This window comes from Meleagris gallopavo, chromosome 4, assembly GCF_905368555.1.
Source record: "Meleagris gallopavo chromosome 4, MGAL_WU_HG_1.1, whole genome shotgun sequence".
NCBI classification, from domain to species: Eukaryota; Metazoa; Chordata; class Aves; order Galliformes; family Phasianidae; genus Meleagris; species Meleagris gallopavo.
Genome location: NC_139407.1, coordinates 31,092,159 through 31,116,322, shown reverse-complemented (window position 1 = coordinate 31,116,322; position 24,164 = coordinate 31,092,159). Strand labels below are relative to the sequence as shown.

Genomic DNA, 24,164 nt, shown 5'->3' with positions numbered 1-24,164 from the left:
ATGCCTTCTGAAGGTAAGCACCTTCTTTATTTCTGTACCCTCGGCTGTTGAGTTTGAGCAACCCCCTCACTTGCCGCAGCCTAGCACCCTGTTAGTCTGTTGTCGTTGCTGTGCTTTCCGTTGCATTACAATTTGTATATTTATGTATGTGAAGCATTGAGAAACCAGCAAAAATGAAATGTGATGTGGCCAAATGTACTTGTTGTAAGGAACCAGATGTTGTACAGGAGGAGATGCTTTTTTCTGCTTCTTTGCCCTAAATTAATGAATCCTGATAGCATGGGTTTCTTGCTACCCCAGGAGGCTTCCCTGGCAGTGTGGTGTTTGGCAACTTGCAGCAGTCATGTGGCTCTTAAGCCTGTTGTTCTATTTGTTGAAGCATGACCAAAGCCCTCATGGAGTCTGTATGGTGATGAAGCTCAGAAAGGGGGCCTTCTCACTGCTAGTGGTGCATGATCAGTATGGAAATACTATTCTCTTTGTAGCTCGTGAGTTGAGAATGTATCATGTTACTATAGGCCAGAGGATTAATTTCCACTTTGTTATGCAGTGTAAGTTTACCTTAATCTGAAGAATGTTGTTGGAATTACTAGAGGTGATATCAGAAATATCACAAGTGTTTGGCTACCTCTTTATTAAAATATACGCTTCTGTAGCAAGCATCCAGAGCCTCTTATACCTCCAGACTAACTTGGAGAATTACCAAAACTGGGCATATCAGAGATTCATGTGCATTACAGGGGGCTGTGATGCTGACCTACTCTGACCTCCAGAAATTGCCTGTATTTGACTGTGCTAAGTATACTTTTTTTGTCAAGTGGAGACTCCCAGAAGAAGGAACAACAGGAAGTACTGTGAGAAACAGCTGGCTCAGATCAGAGAGTGTTTGTAGGCTGTATTGCTGCCTTTTTTCCTTTTACTTAGCAGGAGGCTCTGCAGGATGCATTTTGGCTCCCCACAAAGCCATAGCTGGGATAGAGGCTATAAAGAGCTCCAGGTAAATCTGTGCTGTTCAGCCTTGGTCTGACTGCAAAAACACAACCACTTTTAACAGTAAGCATGTAATTGCAAAAGTTACTAATTAAAATCAGTGCTTTTTAGATGACTTGATTTATTCACCAGTTATGTCTGATTTGAGTGGCTAAGACAGTGCTGATTTACTTGCTTCAGATCATCCCTTCCTTCAGGATTTATTTTTAAAAGTTATTTTTTTCTTGCCAAATTGGGGCACACCTGCTTTACTTATGTGCCTTTCACCTCCCATTGATTTCCTTGAACTTCCTGTAGCTCAGAACAGGAAGGCTCTGTGGTCCTTGGAGTACTGGCTATGTGCTGTGGCTCATTGCACAGCTCCATGTTCTGGGTTTTTTTAGGCTCAGACAGGAAAATAAACATGAACTAAGGAATCTTATCCTGTGGAGATGTTAGAGGATGCTGGGATTCATAATTCTTTATTCATCGCAGAAAATGAGAGCAATAGCTGACTTACTGCAAGAAGAAAAGTAGTTGCCTTGCTTTTGGTGGTCTATAAGGCCAAATACTGAAAGCAGGGGGAGTAAATTCAGCCACACTGATTCTGCGAGTTGCTTGTCACTTATGTAGGATTTCAGTAAGGCTTTATTATTATATTTATTTTGGAGGGGGTGGTGAGCAGCATTTCCTGCTTTCTTTTGAGGACAGGTACCCTAGGGTGCCTCTTTGAAGTTAAAAATAACAGCAGTTTAGATTACTCAGCGTGGTTTGTGAATACATTCATGTTTTTCTCTGTCGATCTCAGTTCAGATAGAGATTTTATACGGGAATCCTGGATTGGAAGCGGCGTTTGCCCTTGGGGTTAGAAATAAAATAAAGGGGAGGGATAGGGGGAATGAGAGAAGGAGGAGGGTTCTTGGCACCATTGAGCTGTGTCGTGTAGCTATGATTACAACTGGCATTTTCAGGGCAGTACTTTTTGGCAGCTCATGTTTTCTCTTGCAAATGCTGCTGCTCGGCTGTGACCAGCACAGAAGAGGAAGCAGAGGGATACGTACTATGGCACATTTCTTACTGCAGCATGGAGTGTGCAGGTGAGACTGAAGTAATACCTGAGTTGGTGAAAAAAATATATTAAGGATTCCTAAAAAACCTGGTGTTTGGCTGTTTATTTGCAAATACATTTGCTCACGTAGGTGTTAGAAAGAAACATAGTCCACATCTGCAAATTATTTGAAGCAAGCTCAAGTAATCCAAACCAAAGCTGTACTGGACGTTTTTCATTATATACAAGATAAACAATTTTTACATGAGGAATTTCTGGGATGATATTGAGAGGTAAAATACATGTGAGGGCATTGTTTTCCCCTAAGACTCCTTATGGTAAAATGTAAAATCTGTATATATAATCTTAGCTTCTGTTCTCTTTGAAGGTCTCCCTTGTTTCTTATGTTTTTATGTAGTCATCTAATATCCCGTAGTAATGTTTTCTTCCTCTTTTAGTATATCAGTGTGATAGATGCATGTTTGCATTGTATAGCATAATTGTAGCAAAAGAACTTGAGCTTTGTGTCAGAAAAGGCAGCAAGTTAATAATGCAGAACCTTTGTGATAATCAAACTAAATTATGTTTGAGGTCATGTTTCAAACACTGAAAACTTCCAAAGTTGTTAAAGGGGAAAGGGGACTCTGAGAGCTGAGTTCAGCCAGCTGACTGCTGATCATATGTGTAGGTTTGCCTGTTGTGTAAGTAGCACTGCCAGTGCTTCTAGGGCTATATTTGTTTCACAGAGCTTGAATATGCCAATCAAAATCTAAAAGATATAGTCGGAGAAATAAGGGGTTCATATTGTTTGGAGAGGCTGATAGAGGTGGGTGGAGCAGTGTGTGTTGGACTGGCTCATAACAGTCTTGAGGGATGCAGAGAGGAAGGGAATATACTATTGCTCAGGTTTGCAATAAGAAGGACAAGAAAAGCAGGATTTATTTCAGCTAAGCTGATTCAGGTGAAATTTGATGGAAAGTACTTTGTCCTCCTCCAGCTTTGAAGCAGATAAGGCATTTCCTTCCCAGGAGGTCTCTGATAGCAGATCAGGCTGCTGTCTGTTACTGTGGATGAGCAGTATTCATCCCTTCTGGAGGAACAGATGGATGATCCGTTTCGACCTCTTCCAGCTCTACATACAAATGGCAGTGGATTGAAAGCATGTGTCCAGAGTGAGATCTGTCTTTCTGATGTTTTTTTCCTCCTTGCCCTGCTTATGAAGCACCCTTACTCATCCTACACTCTGTATTTAAGACCAGCTTTTCTAATGTCTGCAACATATTGCCAATGGTATGCAACTTCTTTTAGATCAGAGCATCTCATGCTGTAGAACAGCTTTCGTTGAACTTCTTTGCTGTTCTACGCGTGTCCTTTCCCATGTCTCCTTTCCTATCTGAAGTTAAATCTCCACTTGTGCATGCTCTTAATTTTTTGTTTTGGACTCTTATCTACCTGCTGTTCAGTTTATATGCTGTTGGCATGAATCAAGCCTTTACTGGATAGCAGCATCTGGCAAGGCATAGGTCTTATTAAAAGAGATCAAAAATGCCTCGAATACCCTGAAATACTGTAAAAATAAATTAATACTAGCAAGATTAAGAATAAAGCAAATCTTTATCTCTGTTAGAGCTGTATTACTAGAATTATACACTACATTCTTTGTCTTGAAAATCCACCACAGAAGAATTGAAGATTGATCCTTCTGTGTATCTTTTTGTAAATACAGTTGTCAGCATTAGGTTCCTCCGCACAGGCTCATTGGGCAAACAATAATCTCCTTTCATGCTAAAAAGTCTTTTTTTCTCCAGTGTCTAAGAATTACGTTTGGGGATAAAAGAGCTTTGAAGAGCTTTATCTTCTAAAACCATTGTTTTCTCTGTTACTTTTGTGCCGGTTCCAGAAATATTGGTTAGGATACTGTTGGATAGGATCCAACAGTTAGGAACCGTACAATTAAAATGTATAAACATAGTGCTGTCATAAAGAGTCTGAAATTTTGCAGAATAAAATATTATTCTTTGTGTGCCACAGCCCAGGGTTTATAAAATACGCATTAGGATTTTATCGTTTATGTTGATGGATTTGTACTATGTTACTTATGCTACTTACTACTTCATATCCTAATATATATATATTTATATATAAATCAGTGGAGTATTTACAGCATAATCACATAATCCGTTTATATGACTGAAAATGCGTTGGCCTTGGTCTTGCCCCCTTTGACGGCATATATTTTTATTTGGATTAATAGCTTTTGGGGTAAATAAATTCAAGGCTGCAGTCTTGTGTTTATTTATGCTCTTTTTATAATGAGGACAATTGGCTGTCTTTTCATAGTACTCATTCAGGAAAGCCAGATTAGAAAGCATGAAAGAAAATGAGTGTTAACTTCAAAGGGGAAAAACAAACAAACATGGTAAGTTTTAGTCTAGAAGGTGAATATCTTAAAATGGAGAGTGCATGAAAATAGTGTATAAAAGCAGAAGCTATTTTGTTTGTGGTTGTTTTATGCATTGGACAGCAAAATTTGACAGTAAAAAGTCAGGAGGTCCTTTTGAAGACCCATTAGCTACCTTACAGCTAATAAGGAAAGCTTTTTTGACTGACTTCTGATCAGTGCAAACTCCTGTTATGTGGCTACACGAGAAATAGTTCAGCATCTATTGTCTAAGGCTGTTCAACAAGACCTCAATTTATTTTCAAGCTATTTAATGGAAATGATCAGATTCTCAGAGGTGGAAAATGGCAGCTGTCCTGTGCCCTCTTTTGCTGGTCCATGTGACAGAAACAGGATGTCTTTTCAGTTAATGAAATGTATGCACATACATATAAAATAAGAGGATGGGGACTGGGTTTTTAGGCAGCCAAAGAAAATGCTTGTATTTTAGTTAGACTCTTTTTACCTCTAAATATTTTGGTTTCCTATTGTCTAATTTATCTTAGATGTTTTGATAGCGGGGGAAGAAGCATGCTATGGTCTATTATTTAGTGTGATTCACTAAAGCAGTCAGTATTCATGAGATCTGTCAGTTTTAATGTTGACAGTACTGTGGCAAAACAGACGTGAGATTAAGTACCAGGGTACACATGGATGTAAGTACATACTTCCAGGGATTGTTCTTTTTGAAAGAAAAGTGGTAGATTTCTAACCACCTTTTAGACTCTTCTCAACACAAATGATGAAATGCTGTTAAAGGGAATGTGGGTGACACCCAGCTATCAGTCATCTCTGTTCTACCCCTGTGATGTTGTGCATTGCCTCACTGACATGATCGATTGCTTGCATCCCACAGACTGAACAGTAAGTATAAAAGAATTGCAGAACATGATCGGATTCTGGAGTTCATTTCACTGCTGCTTCAACTGCCTTGACAGAGGGTTTGGAGAAAAAAGAGGCCTTGTTATCCTATGAGGCATTGTGAACGTTTAAGAGAAACAGTTATTTTTCCTATGCAGGGGAAACTAATGTTACTGATTTATATTTTACTTTTTCACTGAAATCGCATCAGTGATGTAGTGAAGATTTAGAGTTGGGAGTGAGACTTGCATAATGTTGGGCTCCATCGTTGCCTGTTCAGACCTACCTCCGGACGCTGTGTAGGAATTGTAAGGAACAATCTATGAACAAGTTCCCAGATAGCTGCAGGCAGGATCAGGCCCCGGAATTGGTCAGAAGCTGGCCCCGCACAAGAGTAGTGGCAGGTGCTCCCCGTGGTTTCAGTGCCCCAGCAGAGGGCCCAGTGAGCAGGAATGCTTCTGGGGCAGCATTGACGAGAAGCAGAGACTACTCATGTTTTTTTTTTTCTGAAAACTGAGTATTCGGACTAAGCTGAAAATGGCTCAGTGCAGCTCTGGATTCACCTTCAGATGCTTTTCAAGAAGTGAAGTGATAATAGATACCTGGTTCTTGCCAAAACTCTCTGATGAGAGCACTTTCTTTGACTTGCACGTTCTTGCTTATTTATCTTCTGTGTTGATTATTCCAGCAAATACCAGGCCACTGCTTTGATTATATTGAGTTCTGATTTAATAAAATGACTTGTAGAGAAGATCAAATTGTTCTTTGTATTATGAGAAGAGATGTTTAATTTGTAAGAGAAGCTATCCATTTTTAAAGCTAGTATCACTTCAGGAGAGTGCATCTTATTGACTTTTGGGGTAAATTAACTACCTATGTGTCGAAACACATCAAATAATGTCCTGTAGATTTGTTACTGTGCTGAAGTAAGATGAACCAGAAGCTTGTGAAGTTGTGTGCTTCCTGAGGATAATTACCCTCCTTGGGATGCACTTTTATAGCATCAAAGGTAGAACTCTTGGCTTTGAAGCAGGGGAAGGACTGAACCCTTGTTGCTGCACAAGTTCTCATTTTACTTCAGCAAAAATTTTTGGGGATCAGTGACCTGTCCCTCATCTTCCAAGATCTTCCAGTAGTATTATTTACCTGTAGTACTGACAGTCCCATAACGCTGTGCAGAAGACCACAGTATCTTCTGCCATCTGGATATTTCTTAATATGGTTTGAGACACTGGTGTACATTGTTTATCTGTTTGCAATCCTGTTCCAGTGTTGAGGAATAGCTGCAGGCTTGGCTGCTCTCCTGTCTTGCCTTTGGCTATGAGCTAGATGAAGAATACATGAGTGAGCACCTCATAATGAAAGAACAGGCGATAACAGGACTTTGTTATAACTTAAATATCTGTTTAAAGTGATCTTACTGAGTTTGTTAATTTTAGGTGTTTGGATTTCTCCAATACATGACAAGGATGAACTGTTCTTAGGGAATGATCCTGCTAAAATGGTGAAATCCCAGCATCCCAAATGTACCCATGTGGAGTAGGGAAACTGCCTGTTACTGGAAAGGAGAAGTTGGTCTCACTGTCATCTTCTAGCTTCAGAAGACCTAGCACCTCTTTGGTGCTGGCAGCCTTTATCAATGGGGCTTTGCTTTTTTTGTTAGCTTTGTGAGTTGCCCTTGCATGTTCAGTCTGCAAAGTCCTGGTACTGACACTGTGATTGTCCTGGCTTCTTGCTGGAGCCTTGGAGATGTTCCCAAAGCTAACCATTGGAATTTTAGAGAGCCATCAAAATAATATGGTTGCGTATGACATCCATTTGGCATCACTTGCTTCTTATTCAATCAACAGAAATGGACAGCAAAAATGTGGCCCTTGGTGTTCTGTTCAGAAACCTTGAAGTGTTCAGTTTTGTTTCGTTAGCTTTATTTTCCTCCAGAAGTAGAAAGATGCATGCTTCAGTGTGCTTCGCCTTGGTTTCAAACCTCCCAGCTGTTTATGATTGGGCAGCTGTTGGAACTCTATGCAAGACATAATTTTAAGTGCTGTTAGGTGTTGTGGGGCATGCACTGACTGTTCCAGTTGATTGCAATGCAAATGTATAGTAAGCCTGTAAATCAGAGCAAGTGTTGTGATTAAAAATCATTACAATAACATAAGATTATTTAGTTTATTGCAAATCCTTCTAGAATATGCAATTAAAATCATAACCACAAGTATAATCCTGTGAGATAGTCACTTCATTACAGTCTCCTTCTGGTTTACTGTTTGTGTTGTTTTGATGCCAGATTGAATAGCCGAATGTTCCTCTGTACTTAACTTTAGTGGCAGCCTATTTTGTTTTCTTTTGTATCCCTGCTAATTGCGAAGTGTTTTTTTTTTAACGTGGTGATTTCATTTCTAGTGCTGGAAAAATCAACATGAAATGAGAAAAGTTTCTGAAAAGAATTGCTGGGTTTCATGTCTATCACAATAGATGTTTTGTCAGATGATGAGAAAATAAATGTCTTGCAGCCATTGATATTTGGTGTTAGGTGCTCAGGTAGGTGGCTGGGAGCAGGTCAGTGGCTACAGTCGTTTTGCTGCGGAATTACAGCATGACTGATTTGAGCTACTGAACAGGAGTGGAACAAATAGGTCACTCAGAAACAGATTTCAGACCAGATCAAGCCTTCTTGTGCAGTTTGAGATATTAATCTCCTTTCTGATGTGGTGCCTTCTATTTTTTTCTCCCAGCTTGTTACACATCTGTTTCCTGTGCAAAGAAAGTGTAAATGGGATGAGGAGTAGCTTGTGCCAGTTGAGCAGAGCACAACGACTCTGAGTGTTGGAGTGATTCTGATAAATGCCCAGATTGAGATAATCAAAGTCTACCAGGGGATTTGGTTGTTTCCATACTTATTAATTTTAATGATAATTGAATATCGGTACACAGACCGTACAGCTCAGCTTCAAGCTTCCCAAGGCCTGTATATTCAATTTTAAAATGTTACTTATTCTGAGCCTGGTATACTTAATGTAGAGGGGTGGTCTTGGTGCAGCCAGGCTGTACGGATAGGCGGGAGCTACCGTGTCCCTTGGAGTCGCAGTAATTCAGTCTGGCAGAGCCTGTTTCTCAGAGCTGTGCAAGTGTATTGAACTGGCAAATGTCTTTAGCCTCGAGGGGATTTGGTTATGATGCTGCCTGTATAATGTTTGTAAAAGGCTTCTGCTGTGAAGGGTTGGAGAGAAAGCAGGGAAACCTAAGCAGCCCTTGCTTGGTGTTTGCAAAGTTGTTCTGTTGCCTACACAAGCCCTTTGGGCTTCTCTCACGTCTGCTCCTTTTGAGTACTCCTACTTGTGGGCCCAGCTCTTCCTCTGCTAGCCTGGGACATCTTTCCTCACAGCTCTGCAAGGACAGGGCTCTCTTGACACACAGGGCGTGAGTCCCTGTGCATCTCTGTAGGTATCACATAGTCTTCAGCAGAGAAGAGAATCTCCGAGCTGAGCTTTTTGGGTGAGAGGCTTTTCCCTTATGAATTCTGTGGTAGTACATTGCAGTAGCACACTTAGTGTCCCTGTTAAGCAAGCACAGAGAGAACAACTGAAGGTCCAAGCTGGGTGTTTGTGCCATAGGCCTCTCCTGGATTTTCTTATTGAGGAGAGGGACCTAGGTTGGCAGAGCCTAGGTTTCTTTTTTTTTTTTTTAAAAAAAAAAAAAAAAAAGGCAAGCAAACAAAACACATGGTCTGCTTCCCACTTTATAATCTTTGTTTTGCCTGTTCAAAAATAAAGCAGTGAACAGAAAATAATGAAAACAAATCTTTTTCCACAGACAACGCTGTGACCAAAAAAACTATTGCTTGGCAAATTTCCTTTCTGTGCTCTGCACGCAGATTTAAATTGGGGAACTACATTACTATTCTCCTATCTTACAATCTAAATACATAAGTAATCAAAATGAAAATAGGAAAGAAAGTTAGGCAACTCCCCGCTGTTCAAATATGTTAATTGCAAACTATTGACATTCTAGTCATGCTGTTTCTTACTGACTTATAGTTTCCTTGCTTGTGAAGTAAAACAATCAATTAAAAACACTATCATAGTATTAGCTAGTTTTCATTTAGGAGTACAAGATGTATGAATGAGTGAGCTGAAGATAATTGTGACTTCATTGGATTTAAGGCCACTGGGGCTACTACAGTTATGTAGGTTCATCTCCTGTGACAGGCACTGTGTGGAAATTTGTACAGAGGTCCTTGCAACAAGTCTGCAACTTTGCTTTGACCTACATTGTATCTTTCGGAGATTGATTTCTGCTTTGATTAAGGACTTCTTGTGGGGAATATGCCCTGTTCCTTTGTATCTTGTACCAACAGCAAGCTGTTCTTGTTGCAAAATGAGTATTTCTGTCTCTGAGCTAGTAAAATTTCAGTTCTCGCTGCCTTCTCCTGCTAATTTTACAAATGCCTACTTGTTATTTTTCTTCTTCTCTTCCCCTTGCCCTTGTCAGGCAATTAGGGGCCACAAGCAAATCTCGTTTGCTTGTTTGTTTTACAGATTTCTTCAGCTGTAAAAGCAGGTTTTTGATTTCTAGAGTAGTTGTGGACTTTCTTTTCTGGGCCCTTTACAATCTATGGACATACTTTTTGAAGTGTTGCCATTTGAAGTGAGAGCAGCTTTCCAACAGTGGCCTTAGTAAAGCATTCCATTATCTCCTTGTTTGCTCTGTAAGGCAAATGAATCAAGTGCCTGAGGAAAATCGCCCCTGAGCTGGGAGCCAAGTAGAACGAAAGCAGCATTTCAGTGGTTGTTCAGATGGATGCTGTGACAGAGGAGCTGGAGTACGATACCACGTGTCTACGACCAGGAGCCATGGGCAGGAGCTGTGGTGAAGCTTCTACTGTCATCTGGACACTTCTTATTTTGGAAGAGGGGTGTAAGAGGGATTGTGCACTGATCCCTGTGTCAGTGTCTTGCGCTGTTTCTAGTAGGGTGAAAGGTTCTTGTTACTGGGAAAAACATAATCCTGCAGCCTCCTAAATTTCTAGAAAAGGTAAGGTTCAGCCCATGGCTCAGCACAGCCTTAGTGCAGGTAAAGGCTTTGCCCTCAAAGCCAAACCCTGTGCAGTTTCTTGGGGTGCCATGTTCCTGAACAAAACAACTTTTTGCAGCCCATGCCTACGCTTGTGTGTGAAAGTGTACATGGCACTTGCCGTAGAGGGACGGGTGATAGCTTTAAAGTGTGTGTGATAAGGAGACACTACAGGAGAAGACAGGGAGAAGCTGTAAAGGTGGAACAATAGTTTTTTTTTGTGTTTCTCCTAGATTGTGTATTCCTTTAGCATAAAGTTTCTTTCACAGCTTAGTGCTTGACATTTCCTAGTGCACCACAACTTATGGGCAAGAGTGCTTGTTATAAAAAGCTTTAGACATTGTGCAGTATGGGGGCAACTTCTCAACATCTGAGTGCCATTTCTTTAGTGTTATAACTTTCTGTGGCTGCATGTTTCAGTAAGAATAGTGTCAGTTAACCACGTAACCTGGAGAAGTGCTGTTTTCTATGCTAATTAGCTCTTTCCATGAGAATTGAACTTTTTATTTTTAGAGTGCATTCATTCATCTCTTCTCTTTCAAATTTCAATGCATTGTGAAACGCATCCAGTTCTAGTCAGAGGAACAAGTCTGAAACTGAAGAGACAAAGATTGTAAGGGCATTGATTTCATGGTTTAATTGCTAAATAATAATGAAACTGGGTTTGTAATTTCATGTTTATGTGAAGCGGTCAATCTGTTTGTTCTGTAGTGACAGCAAGCTGTAGAACAGGAATAAATAATCACCTTGTTTGCGTGCTGAGTAGTGCCTTTCCTCCAGGGGTCTCCTGAATTTCTGGTGAAACAAACTGTTTTAAATAATCTTCAAGCTACAGATAAGGATTATCTTGCCCGGCAGTAAAATGCTGTTGCTGTGGTTCAGCTGTGTTACATCTGCACAGTGCACAAATCTGAGAGCTGCTTGCGTTCAGCAATGTGCTGGCTGCCCAGACGTCTCTTGCCTGTATCCAAGGGAGTCCTTGCTTGCAGTTTTGAGTGGCCCTTGGTGAGTCCAAGAGAAAAAGTGCTGAAATACAGCTTATCCAGAATCCCCCTTTGAAGGCTTCAAGTAAGGATTCAGCTCCTGTGGCAAGTTCTCCATGTGGTTGTCTATCCTTGGCATGTAAAATGACTAAGCTCTCCCTTACCTTCTTCAGAAGTTTTTCACTTCTTGTAAAACAGTTTTCCCTGATTTTGCAATATTACAGCTGTTTGCTGAAGCAACATTTATGTTTGAACTGCAGAATTCTCAGCTCAGTATTTAGCAAGTTATTCTATTTGTGTTCCTGGCCATGGCATGGTGATACTCAATTGTTTTCAGTTTCAGAGAATGTCAGAGACCCAGGAGGAGCAGACAGAGTGGTGTCAGGTTGTAGGTCAGGAAAAATGACTGATGAAATATAGAACCTCTTTGGAAATGTATCTCCTCTGAGATGGTTTGGGCATAGAACATCCATCATTTAACAACCCTTTGCCCCCTAAAAACAAACACAGAAACCACCACTACGTCATTTCTTCTCAGCAACAGTGGTGATGCAGTGGCACTGGTTGCCCAGGGAAGTGGTGGAGGCGTTCAAGAAATGTGCAGATGTGGCACTGAGGGACATGGTCAGTGGGCATGGTGGGGATGGGTTGGGAGTTGGACTGGATGATCTCGGAGGCCTTTTTCAACCTTAATAATGCTATGAATCTGTTTCTTCAGTTCCATGTTTAAGGACACACCAAGGCCAGATTATGTCTCAGTCTTGTATGTTAATATCCCAGTAATTCCAGTTCTATATTTAAGAAGTAACAAGTCTGTTGCAGTGGGAATTAAATCCCATGGAATAGAAAGTAACTAAAAGTTACATTATGTTGTAAAATAAGCATGACAAGCAACCACATGTATAATTTATTGCCTGTAGTGGGTAAGTACTTAACAGTCATAACAAACGCATTCTGTTCATTTATTTTTAGATCTTAGCATACTGATTCAGACCATAACTAGAAGTGAATATACAATCAATCTGAGGCTTTTTATGCTGGTTTAATAACATAGAACTGCTGAGGGTCTTTTAATTAAATAATTATTCTTTGTTCAATCAGGATAGATTGCCTCACTGTAGGGATTGTAGGGAGGAACGTGCAGAATCCACCCTGGACTGATCACGTTTTAGTTTCTTACTGTAATATGTTGATAGTCTTTGTTGTGCATATAAGTGAGAGCAGTGCAAAAACCTGGAAAAAATGTAGTCAGATATGCAATGCCTAATTTGCAGCTGATCAAAGAGAAGTGTGTTAAGACCCAATTTGATGGTGTGGTGAACAAAGTTTAGCTGTCTGACAAATAGGAAAAGCGGATTTTCTACAGGGTTCAGCTTCCAGCAGCTTTCTTTGTTTTTGGTGACAGTTGTAAGGTGCTCAGCACTTAGGAAAAAGAGCTGAGCTGCCTTTCTAGGAAACAGCTCTTCAGAAAATCTGTCTTTCAGTTTTCCTACAAGTAGCCTCATGTATTAAAGAGCTGGCAAATGGAGTTGTTAAGAGGAGTTACAATAAATTGCATGGTGTGTTTGCCTGCTGTGCAGGGCAATTCCCATAAGAGGATCTGCACAGACGGACCAGCCTTCGCATTTCTTCTGTCTGGGTGTGTTGGAAACACAAAATCTGCTTGGTGTCGGGGATGACTTCAGATGGCACGTCATTAATGCTGCTCACGGTGACCGGACTGAGAGGGCTTCAGTGTTTATTAGGGGAATATAATCATTTAAGCCTGAATAAGCTTTAAAGCTCTAATGTGGCTGTTTGGCCAACATAAATGAGATGTAAATTTGTGCTGAATAGCCACTGATGACAGAAAGATGATTAATGCAAAATTTGACATTGATTTATGGGTGCAGTTGTCAGGACCTGAGCCATGAATGTAATATTATCTCTATGAAAAGCTTTGGGTGGATGAGAGACCAGGGAGCAGGGCTAAAATAGTGCATTTGCTGGAGGGCGTGATACGGTGTGAGGGCTGTCTGTAATGTAGTCAAATTTGGTGTATGCCTGAGAGGTTGGGCTTTTCCTGCTTAGTGCATGCATAATTGTATCGCTTTGAAAGACTTCAGGAAAATGTTTTTCTTCCATTAAATGTACTTCAGTTTTTCTTTTACTCGAAAATGTTTAAAAAAAATGTAAAATCTCACTCCTAGGAAATTATAGGTAGCTGATGGCAATGATAAAGATGAATGATTCAGTAGTATTTTTGCAGAAAGTATTTGTTCCTTCTCTTCCCCCACCATGTTGCATGCATTAAAAACAGGCCAAATGTCTTGCTATGCCAGTTGTAGGCAATGAGAAGCCCCAAGTCAGTTTTTGCTTTCTAAATGTTAGGACAAAACAGTAAGAGGGAAGGCTTCCTTTCTCATCTAATCCTTTTGAAAGTTGTTCCACAAGCCTCTTGGTATTGTCAGATGAGAGGCACTATCCTGAAAGCTTTGAAAATCCAAGCATTTGGCAATAAATCTAAAATGTATGTCATAACTGTGCTGAGCCCTTCTGAAAATCTGCCTCCGTCAGTCTTCCGGTGTTAAACTGTGCTGCCGCTGCTCTTTGCTGCAGCTCTTGTTAAATTGTTCTGCAATGACTGTTACATTAAGCAGTGAAAAATGATTTAATGGTATTGTGTTTCTCCACTGCCACTTTCATGCTTGTCTCCATTGTCTTAGTGTCAGATGCTGGACAGCAGTGTGAAATGTGCATCTGATTCAGATGCATGAAGAATTTAAAACCTTAATTAAAAAAAAAAATCAAAAAGGAAAAAGAAGGGGGGGGTTGGAGCACAGTGCTTTGTTCTGGGAACAGGTCAGAGCAGCTGCTGATTAGACATGCGGGAGTGGGGCTGATGCTCCTTTTTATTTCAGCTGCTGTAACCTCCAGCTGGGTTCTCCTTCCATTTGGATTTCAGTCCTGACATCTTTCATTGATCATGCAAATGATCAAAGTCTGAGCAAAACTTCGGTCCCATTTTCATTTTTCTGTTACACGTTACAGTGCAGCACTGAAGTCTAGGTGACTTTGTCTTGGTGTTATGTTAAACAACTTCAGTTGTGCAGGTCTTGAAATAGATAATGTATTTAATCACAAGCATGTCCTGCAGAAAATTTTTTTAACATTTTAATTGCTCTCCTTCCTTACAGACTCTCGGGATGAGATTTGCTTTAGCAAATTACCGTGTGTGTTTTGAGATATTATCTCAACTTTACAAATAACTGCATTGTTATTCATCTTGTAAGCAGTGTGGAGGAACTGAAGAGTTACCAAAACCTTTGCACTGTATTACAGTAAGGAGTCTCCTCCAGTACCCGTGGCGGAAATTAAAAAAAAACAAAAAAACAAAACAAAAAAAGAGATGTGGCAGAAAACTTTGTGTGATGCAGATGCAAGGAAATGTGGCAGAATCACTCAGGTAGCAAGATCAAAGACTTAAACCATAGAGAATGGTGAGACCCTGAGATGGGCTGCCCATTGAGGCTCTGGATGCCCCATCCCTGGAGGTGTTCGAGGGCGGGTTGGATGAGGCCCTGGACAGCTTCATTCTGTAGGTGGCAACTGGATGAGCTTTGAGTTCCCTTCCAACCCAATCTGTTCTATGCTAGGAAGTTTTCCACACAACTTCCAGGTCACTTGAGCTGTGTCTTCATGTTAAGTACTTCCTGTTAGGAGCAGTCTTACTTAGTTTCACAGTTCCAGCATGAGTCTTTCCTATTTCTTGCGTTTCCTTATTTCTCTAAGCAGCCTGTGTGGAAACTCTTCTTTCTGTTATTTTGGGAAGAAAGGGAATGTTTTTGTCATTGGAAAAATCTGGGAAAACCAGCTTATGTCACTTCTAACATCCATGATTGTGCATGGGACCTTAAAATCTTTACCTGGTTGAGTTAAAAAGATTCAAAATGCCATAAGAGATCAAACTATCCACCCGGTTACTTAAATCCTAAAATGTGTGTTGTTTTTTTGTTTGCTTGGCAGCAATGGAGTTGGGATGGGGCATGATGGTGCTTAACTTTCATCAAACTCATTTCCAGTCTAGTTCTGTTCTATTATGGAAATTTGACATTAATAATTCCCTTGTCTTCATTAATTCTTCTCCTGGTCTTGACTGTGGTGCAAGTAGTACATAAAACCTATTGAAATTGAGACTTGGCAAATCTGAATGCAATGGTACGTAGCCTGTAGCATGGATTAGGACCTTATTTCTAACATGTCAGCAAAGGTGTTAAGAACAGGAAAAAAAATCTGTAAAAAGCTTATGTCTGGCTGTTCCTTTAAAGTGGCTATAGTGAGAATTTGCCTTTGGGTTTTGTGGGGCTGTGGAAACATGAATTATAGAAGTCTGGTCTCTGCTACGCAGCTATCACCTGTGGAATAGGGAATATGAGAGTGCTCACTGGTTGATTTTATAAAAAAAAAAAAAAAAAAAAAGAAAAAAGTTTGCTAGTCAAATGGAGCGTGTCTCAAACACATTTTAGATTTCCAGTTCATAACTTTTCACTTTGCAGTTGGCGTCTTCTTCCTAACTTCTGTTTATGAAAAATGATTCCCTAGCTCTTGGCTAGAAAACTGACTGTAGTAAGTGGGGAAACCTGCATTTACTTTGGGTAATATAGATATACAGAAGTTAGCCGGACTGTTCAGCTTAGGGGCCAAAGAAGAGTGGTGCTGAGAGAAAGAGGAAACTGCAATCCAGTAGGTAAGGGTGAAAAATGTAGCTTAAAAGTTTTGGCATTGTTATTTATGCGTTTTCTGAGTTGACAAACTGAGGAAAATGTTCCAAACCACTAAAAAATACTCAGTTCCTTCTTTGGGAACTTTGCTTTTTAAATCAATTTATTAGGACCGACTTCTGCTCAAGTAGGGAGATCAATCAGATTTTTTTTCTATCTTCTGTTCTCTATCAGGACTTTTGCTTGACAAGTGGCTGTTGTCAGTAGAAATATATATCTGCATATACGTATAAATGCTTTAGTTTAAAAATGCCATCCAAATGAAGTTTGAGGGAATATGATACTTACGGAAATGCCAGGATCCCTACTGGTTAGGATTGCTCTTGATATTTAAAAGTTTTAATAAGCATTAGGCCAAATACCATTTCCATTGATCTCGCTGAAGTCTCCCTTTGATACTGGCTCTTGCCGCTGAAATGAGCTCCAAGCAGCAAGTGTAGCAGTCTCTTCATCCTTCATTGTAGGAGCGGATGTTGATGTAAAACAGAAGTCTGTCTGTACAAATAATATCTTTTGTTTTGGAAGATGAAATTTTAAAAGTATATTTGAGGTGAAAGAAATAATTTGGTTTACTCTACAGTAGTCTCTACAACTATTCTACAGTATTCTTTTTGTCTACCACTTTTCTTCGTTTAAACACACGCTGAGAAGATGACAAATATCTGCTTGGTGAGGTTGTCAAAATCTCTTGTTTTACTGTTTTTTTGTTGTTGTTGTTTTTTCCCCTCATTTCTCAGTTTGCTCTGTGTTCATGAGTGGTTCTGGTCTTCTCATCTCTGTTGTTTGGGATTTATAATTGCCTGGAAAGTCACCTGGCTGTGGTTGGTGTCCTTCCACTGTCTGGCTGGTGGGAGGGTGCAGCAGGGTGAGCAGACAACCTAATTGAGGGCAGTGCCCAAAGCAGCATTTGGACTTTAAGCCTGAGTCCTTGCATTGGCATAAACGCACTTTCACATTTCGCATTTTCATCTGACCACTACTTAAGGTGGGACCCAGTGATCCAGCAGTGGTGGAGGGGAGTTGGACAAAGCCATTTAGCTGTGTATATGGAGGTGGTGTGCAGTGGCATGCTTGTTCACTAAGTCTTCTGCTGCTTGATGCATCTTTGCTTTTCTTTCATTGAAAACTGAAACGCCCTCAGTGAAAACCAGCCTGTCCTTAAATCCTATGGCTCCAAAAAGCTGAAAATCTGCACAGTGGCAATGGATCATAGGACATGAGATAAAACTGACAATATTGGTGGTAGGCTTTGAAGCAGTTAAAATTTGGGCCAATGTATCTAAGTGGTGTTTTGTAGCAGGCAAGATGGTGACAGAGTCACGGTCACTTCATAGCTAACACAATGCTGCTAAACTTCCAACGCTGCAGAAAATGATGTGCAGAACTCTGCCTGGCTTTCACTAGAGATTTAGCCTTACGCAACCTTGCTGAAGTCAATGAAGCTGTGTAGAGGAGAGCCTGCTCAGGTGCACTTATTTGCTTTAATGCTGGAAAATGATAGCGGGGGGGAAAGCTGGTAGGCAGCTTAAAAAAAAAAAATAAAAAAAAATATGGGGCTCTGGCATGGGGGAGAGCAACAAATTGATGGAAGGAGCTGGTTGGGAGAAGAAAAAACATACATGTAGGAGCTGGGCTGGGGATTGTTGATTGGCAGCCAGGTCTGAACATCAGCTGCATAAAAGGTAATTGAAAAGCCTGCCCAGATATTGCTGGGATGGAGGGCAGAGGGAATGGTACAGAGCTGAGCACTGTGCTGGCCTGCCCTTCTGGAAGGGCAGCGAGTTTCTCTGGATAATGTCCTGCTCTTCTCTGTACTTGAGGTACATGGAGCTCAAGTTCTTTGCCCAATGTAGGAAGGGGCACTCAAAGAAAAGTATAGGAAAAGCAAAGTTACATAACAGTATGGAACTGATGGCCAAGTGCAGGTGAAAAGACCAGAGCCGCTATAGAGTTGTAATGCTGAGAGACAAGAGGCAGAGTTGGTTATGTTGGAGAGTGTGAAGGGGAAAAACAAGGTACTGGGGAGGATGACATGCAGTAGGAAACTTAATCATTTTTCTTTAGAGGAAAAAGGATGAAAATGTTTAAAACCTCTTTGAATTTTACATCTTTGATTCAGCAGCTTGCAGAGTTATCCTGCATAAGTTGCCCAGGTCCATATGGAAGAATGAGAGAGGACTAATGGGGAGGGAAGTAAGGCTTCTTGTACCCAGAAACCTGTGAAGTAGGCAGTGGCAGCAGAAGTAGCTTGCATAGTCCTCGTGCAGAATGAAGGAAGTGCTGCTGGGGTTTCTGGGCAGTCCTGTGAAACTGTTTGTTTAATGCTCTTAAGCTTCCCTTCCCTCTTTTGACTCCTAGAATTTAGTTGAATGCTTAATTGCTTTTAGCAGCCCTGAAATGTGTGGAATTGGGCTTGAAATGTGTGTGTGAACTTTGGTGACTGCTTCAGATGGAGACAAGTAATAAAAATTTCCCCCCCCCCCAAAAAAAAAACCCCACCAAAGGCCAAGCAAAAGCTTTGAAATCTTCATTTCCTATGTCAGTATTTGTTTTTGGGGCAGCAGCTTTTGCTGTGCTGTGGTAGCACCTTGCAGTCCTGGAATCCCAGTGATTAGAAACATGCCTGACCAGCGGACACATGGTGAATGTTTTAGAGTTGTCCATTTAACCCAAGGCAGCCCCACTGAATGCTTTTTTAGTTCTTGTATGTGTATTATTTGAATGTGTGATATCTTTGGCCTTTCCATAGGCAGGCGGTGTGCATGAATTACTTGCTTCCTATTGATGAAGTCGAGTGCATCTTGAGCGCCTGTTAACTTGCCTGCAGTGGCGTACTGGAAATTTCTGATTCAGAAATAGGTCTTCTATAAATGATTTAACATCAGGCCATTGAAATGCATTTGTGTTTTCCTTCTTACAGCTATTAAAGACTTACAGAAAACATTTAGCACCAAATTAATGTTGCATTTTTGTTCTAATCCTGCAGATGGGGTTGATTTATATTTCAAAAATATGTGCTGCAGAGAGGAATTAAAATGTTACACATTTTGTTCAATTGTACTTAATATTTTTTTGTGCAAATATTTTCAGCTAGATGCTGTCATTTTAATGTGTTGTGTTTTCTTTTTCATTAACCATTACGGTGCAACATTTCATCCTGCACAGTTTGTAGCTAGCTTGTATTCCTTTATTATTTGAAGGAGTTATCTGAGGTCTGCAATAATTGGGAAGCTGCAACCAGGCGGAAGGTGCCAGGGATCTCTTCCCTGTCTCCTCCTCAAGGAGGGGTGGAAAAGCAGAGCTGTGGCAGGCTGCCTGCAGTCTCCTGGGTGAGGCAGACCCAGCTGTGCTAATTGGAAGAGAAAGAAATGGTGCACTCTCACATGCAGATAGGAAAGAGTGAGATGGGATTAGATGGCAGAGCAGAGATTTTACACAATAGTGATGGCTCTGATACAATCTGCTTGGTTCTCCCTTGAGGATTATGCGGAGGTGAGCAGCCTTAGCTCATTAGTATTCCCCTTTACTCTTGCTCTTTGGCTGCTCGAGATCTGACGGCAGGATTGCTTGGATTTGGGTTTCCCGTTCCCTTCCAGACGGGCAGCATAGCCTGAAGCCTGAGATGTTAGGTGATGTGGCTCTTGTTGCAATTCAGATGTGACCTCAGCTCAATACTTGGTTCTTCCTCCTCGTTGTTAATTGCTCTCAGGGAATGAAAGCAACCATTAGAATCATTGGATTTCATTGTTGAACAAAGGAGCTTTCTTCTACTTCCACTAACAACTCTTGGAGCTGAGCTTAACTTTTGGAAATGTGCTTAATTTTGTGAGTGAAGAGCATAATGGTTGCTTTTGAAAATTGATCTGAATTAAAGAAGTGTTTTTCTGAGGATATTTGGTATGCTTTCAAGCTAAATCATTAATTAAGTGATTGCAACATCACAGTCTCTGCAAACATCAGTTCTCTGGAAGAAATGTCCATTAGATACCCTCTAAATGTCATATAGAGTTGCACTATATTCTGTGGCCTTCCATATACATCTCCACTTATTAAAACTGAGTTTGACCTCAGCAGCTTCCATTGCAAACTTCTTTCACTGAGCGCTTCCCATACCTGCTGGTTGATGTACTTGGCGGAGGATCAATCAAACCTTCAGTTGCAATGAGCAAAAGTTACTGAGGTCATTGCAGCAGGGACCTGCACCTCAGGTGGGAGAAGTGGAAAAGTGAAACACTCCTCCTCCTCAAAGGGAATCTCCAGCTAGTTAAAAAGAAGACCTTGCATTTCTATGGTTTCATGTCAAAAGAAACAGCTTCTCCCCAAAGTTAGGCATGACTTCTGCTCAGGTCTGCCTTGCTTTAGCCATAGGTGCCTCCCCAGCTTCATCTGTGGTACTGCCAGAGGAATAAACTGACAGCAGGATAAGTCACAGCCTGTTTAAGCAGAGAGATGTGTGGAGGATTTTGAAATAAAGATGAGAAAAATTTCCTCAGCAGAGGATCCTAGCTTAGGAGATGGGTGTGTGGTCAGGTATGTGAGCTCTGTGCATCACAGCAGGTGCATCTTTGGGTAAAACTGCTCAAGTCCACGCTCTTATCTCTCAGGTCAGGGAGAAAGGGTACATGTGGGAGAAAAAAATATATATTTCTGCTGGTACTTATAACTTATTTGGGACTGTAGCATTGCATGAAGCTTTCATGCTACTTGTTGCTGTTGTACTCATAAAGTTTAAGAAAAGCATTTCCCTGAAAAAAATGTCGTCATAATGTTGACTCTGAGGGTGTTCCCTGTCAGCTCTGCAGTAGTGGTGTCTGGGTTGAGAAGGCCTTCGACTTCATCTCAGGCATTGTTCCCAATAAAATTTTGGCCTTTGGCCTTGGAAAGTGTTCAGCTTGGAATATAACTATTACCTTGCATCGAAGCACCTTTAAATTACCTTCTGTGTCCACAGCTGTAATTAGAAGCAGGCAGTAGCACTGAGCAGAGGCTTTGGGAATTAAGCCCCTATAGATGAGCAGTTCAGAAGTCAGTGAGAGCAACAGAACTGATATCGCTAGTTCTTCTGACTTCTCTACTGCATGTGTGTTAATCTAATTTCTTAATGTGATACTGCACTTGTCAAAAGCAGAAAGGAAATGTTAATGTTGCATGTTCCTATTGTCCAGCACTGCAACAATGCCTACCAGGAGAAAGCATTCTTTCCAAGTGATTCAGTCTAGTGTGTGACCAAAATTAAAACAGCAAAGTAGTTGTTAAAATTGCCATAAACATCTGGGAGAAGTTGTCTTAAAAACCTGCCTAGTATGTTCAAAACAGCTCAAGCTTTTCATGTTCCTGTCACCTTTTCTGTTGAAACTATTCTGCTCTTTCCATGAGCAGAAACTCCGGTGACTGGCACTCTTGGGAAGCAGAGTCACATATACTTCATACACCACTGCTGATTTTTATGGCAAAGGCTTCAGTGGGAGAGATCAGCTGGAGAAATGTGCTTGTCTTCGTTGTGCAGGGCAGTGATTTGAGGACATGATAGAAAGGAACCTGGGAAAGTAAAGACAGATGGACTGTAAATAGCTTTTCACCTGTGCGTATGATAGGAAAAGACCAACCTATGGCCCCATCTGCTTTTGTTTTGTCATTTGGAGTGCTAGTGGAAAGACCTGGTGGTATGTTTTCTCACTTCTGAAAAGTCTGAACCAGAGGGTTTTAATTAGCATCTTTTTATATTTCTAATGGGTGTTTTATCTAACACATTTATTATCGAGTATGTATCAAGCTTCCAGTATGGAAAACACTGCCAGATAAAACATTTTTTTCTCCATTAAGTTTTCTCCATTAAGCATCCTGCTATAAACCTCTGACTCCCAAGGTGATCTTCCATGGGAAAACCTAAGATTTTGGGAAGTTGTAACTTTTAAAAAAGTAATACTTATTCTCTTTACACAGTGGGAAGAAATTGGTGAGGTGGATGAAAACTATGCTCCGATACACACATACCAAGTATGCAAGGTAATGGAACAGAATCAGAACAACTGGCTTCTGACCAGCTGGATCTCTAATGAAGGGGCGTCCCGCATCTTCATTGAACTCAAATTCACCCTGAGGGACTGTAACAGCCTTCCAGGAGGACTTGGGACTTGCAAAGAAACTTTTAACATGTACTACTTTGAGTCAGATGATGAAGATGGGAGGAACATCAGAGAGAATCAGTACATCAAAATAGATACCATTGCTGCTGATGAGAGCTTCACGGAGTTAGACCTCGGCGACAGAGTTATGAAGTTGAACACAGAAGTGAGAGATGTTGGGCCTCTAACAAAAAAAGGATTTTACCTTGCTTTCCAGGATGTGGGTGCCTGCATTGCCCTGGTCTCTGTGCGCGTGTACTACAAGAAATGCCCATCAGTGATCCGCAACCTGGCACGCTTTCCAGATACCATCACAGGAGCAGATTCCTCACAGCTGCTAGAAGTGTCAGGCGTCTGTGTCAACCACTCAGTGACTGATGAGGCACCAAAGATGCACTGCAGCGCTGAGGGAGAATGGCTGGTGCCCATTGGGAAGTGCTTGTGCAAGGCAGGTTACGAGGAGAAGAATAACACCTGCCAAGGTAAGGGTTTGCAGGGATCATTGTGCTGAAGTGGCCAGGATGATGTGCAGTCTTGGCTTTTCTCTCTTCCATATCCTTTCATCATGTCTGGTTGAGGTGACTGTGGCGGGTTGGGTTCCCTCTTCTACTGAGCTCCTTTGAATGGCTATGGCGGGTGAAGAGGCCTTGGGTGGATGTAGTGGAACTTCATATCTATGTTCATGTCTCTCCAATACTTTGAAATTTGTTTCCCATTTTGAGATGTTTTGTGTTTGTATTTAAAGGACCTTTTTTTTCCTATTGCTGTTTGAGGTGGGGGCAAAGGTGGTGGAGTGGGAAAGGTTTGGTATTTTCTTCTCTGGTAAATAGTTAAGTATAAAACTGCTTAGAATTAAATGTGAAGCCCCACTGACAGGAATACTTCCATATGTGCTCAAGTTTGCATAGAAGCAGCTGGCTGAGGTTTCTGAGTTTCTTTTCAGTATAGATCTCCTGAATCAGGGGCTTTGAGGAAGTGATATAAGGTGTCTGAAGTTTAAAACTTGAATACTTTTTGAAAAGTGCAACATAAAATGAGGTGGTACAGAAAGTATGGCGTTTTGTATTGAATATTTGTAAAATTTGTCCTCCTGTTGTAGATGTGTAACTATTTAAAAGAAAACCTATTTTGGTGAGAAAGAGAAAGAGAAAAGTTTGGCACAGACTTGCTTTTGCAAAACTTACTACTTCATCATTAATTGTGTTTCCCATTTTCTTACCTTCTGCTTGTGGCCACTTAGAGGGAACCTGTGGAGAAGGCAGAAAGATTCTCTTCCAGCTGAAGAAAGCGTTGTGTTTTCTCTTCACTTGGGTTCAGAAAGCTATCTTTGGCATTTACTGTCAGTGCATAGGATGGATCTGTGCCTGTCTGAAGTGACCTGTGGCTATGATCCTGTAGTCCTGTAGTACAAGTCTATTGTACTTCAGGTCTTCTCAAGAGTTAACTCATTGGTAATTTCTTTTTTTTACTAGGAGAGTCTCTCTTTTCTGCAGTCAGTGTTGCAAAATGAGTTGTTTTTTGCTTTCACGTGCTAGTAGAAGTATTTCTCCCATGTGTGAGTGAAGATGTCTGACTTGCTGTTTGACCAGAGATGAACACTGATCCAAGCTGAGGAAACATAGACTGTTGCAGATGAAGGAGATGTGACAGATATTTCAGCAAGAATATGCCTCATGGTGGCTAAAACTAGTGCATCTTAAAATAACATGCACTGATTGGTTCTGATGTTTAGACACTGACTTGAACCACCTGTAAGAATTTTTGTGGACTAAGATAGTACATTCATTAATTGCTATTCAAATCCTGGCCTCTCACAGTGTATAAGCAGCATGAGACATTTTAAAGTAATCTTAAAGGACTTTAAAAAAAAAAAAAAAAAAAAAAAAAAAAAAGCCTTGCTATGGT

At 40.8% G+C, this 24,164-nt stretch overlaps 1 protein-coding gene across 3 annotated transcripts in view; it reads left to right on the top strand.

Moving 5' to 3' along the window:
- Window positions 1-24,164, top strand: part of EPHA5 (EPH receptor A5) — a 198,771-nt gene that overhangs the window by 17,481 nt on the left and 157,126 nt on the right. For all 3 annotated transcript variants that reach the window (XM_085222715.1, XM_085222717.1, XM_085222716.1), the window contains exon 3: window positions 22,078-22,741. In XM_085222715.1, coding sequence (XP_085078841.1) covers window positions 22,078-22,741 — 664 coding nt within the window. The remainder of the gene's footprint in view (window positions 1-22,077; window positions 22,742-24,164) is intronic.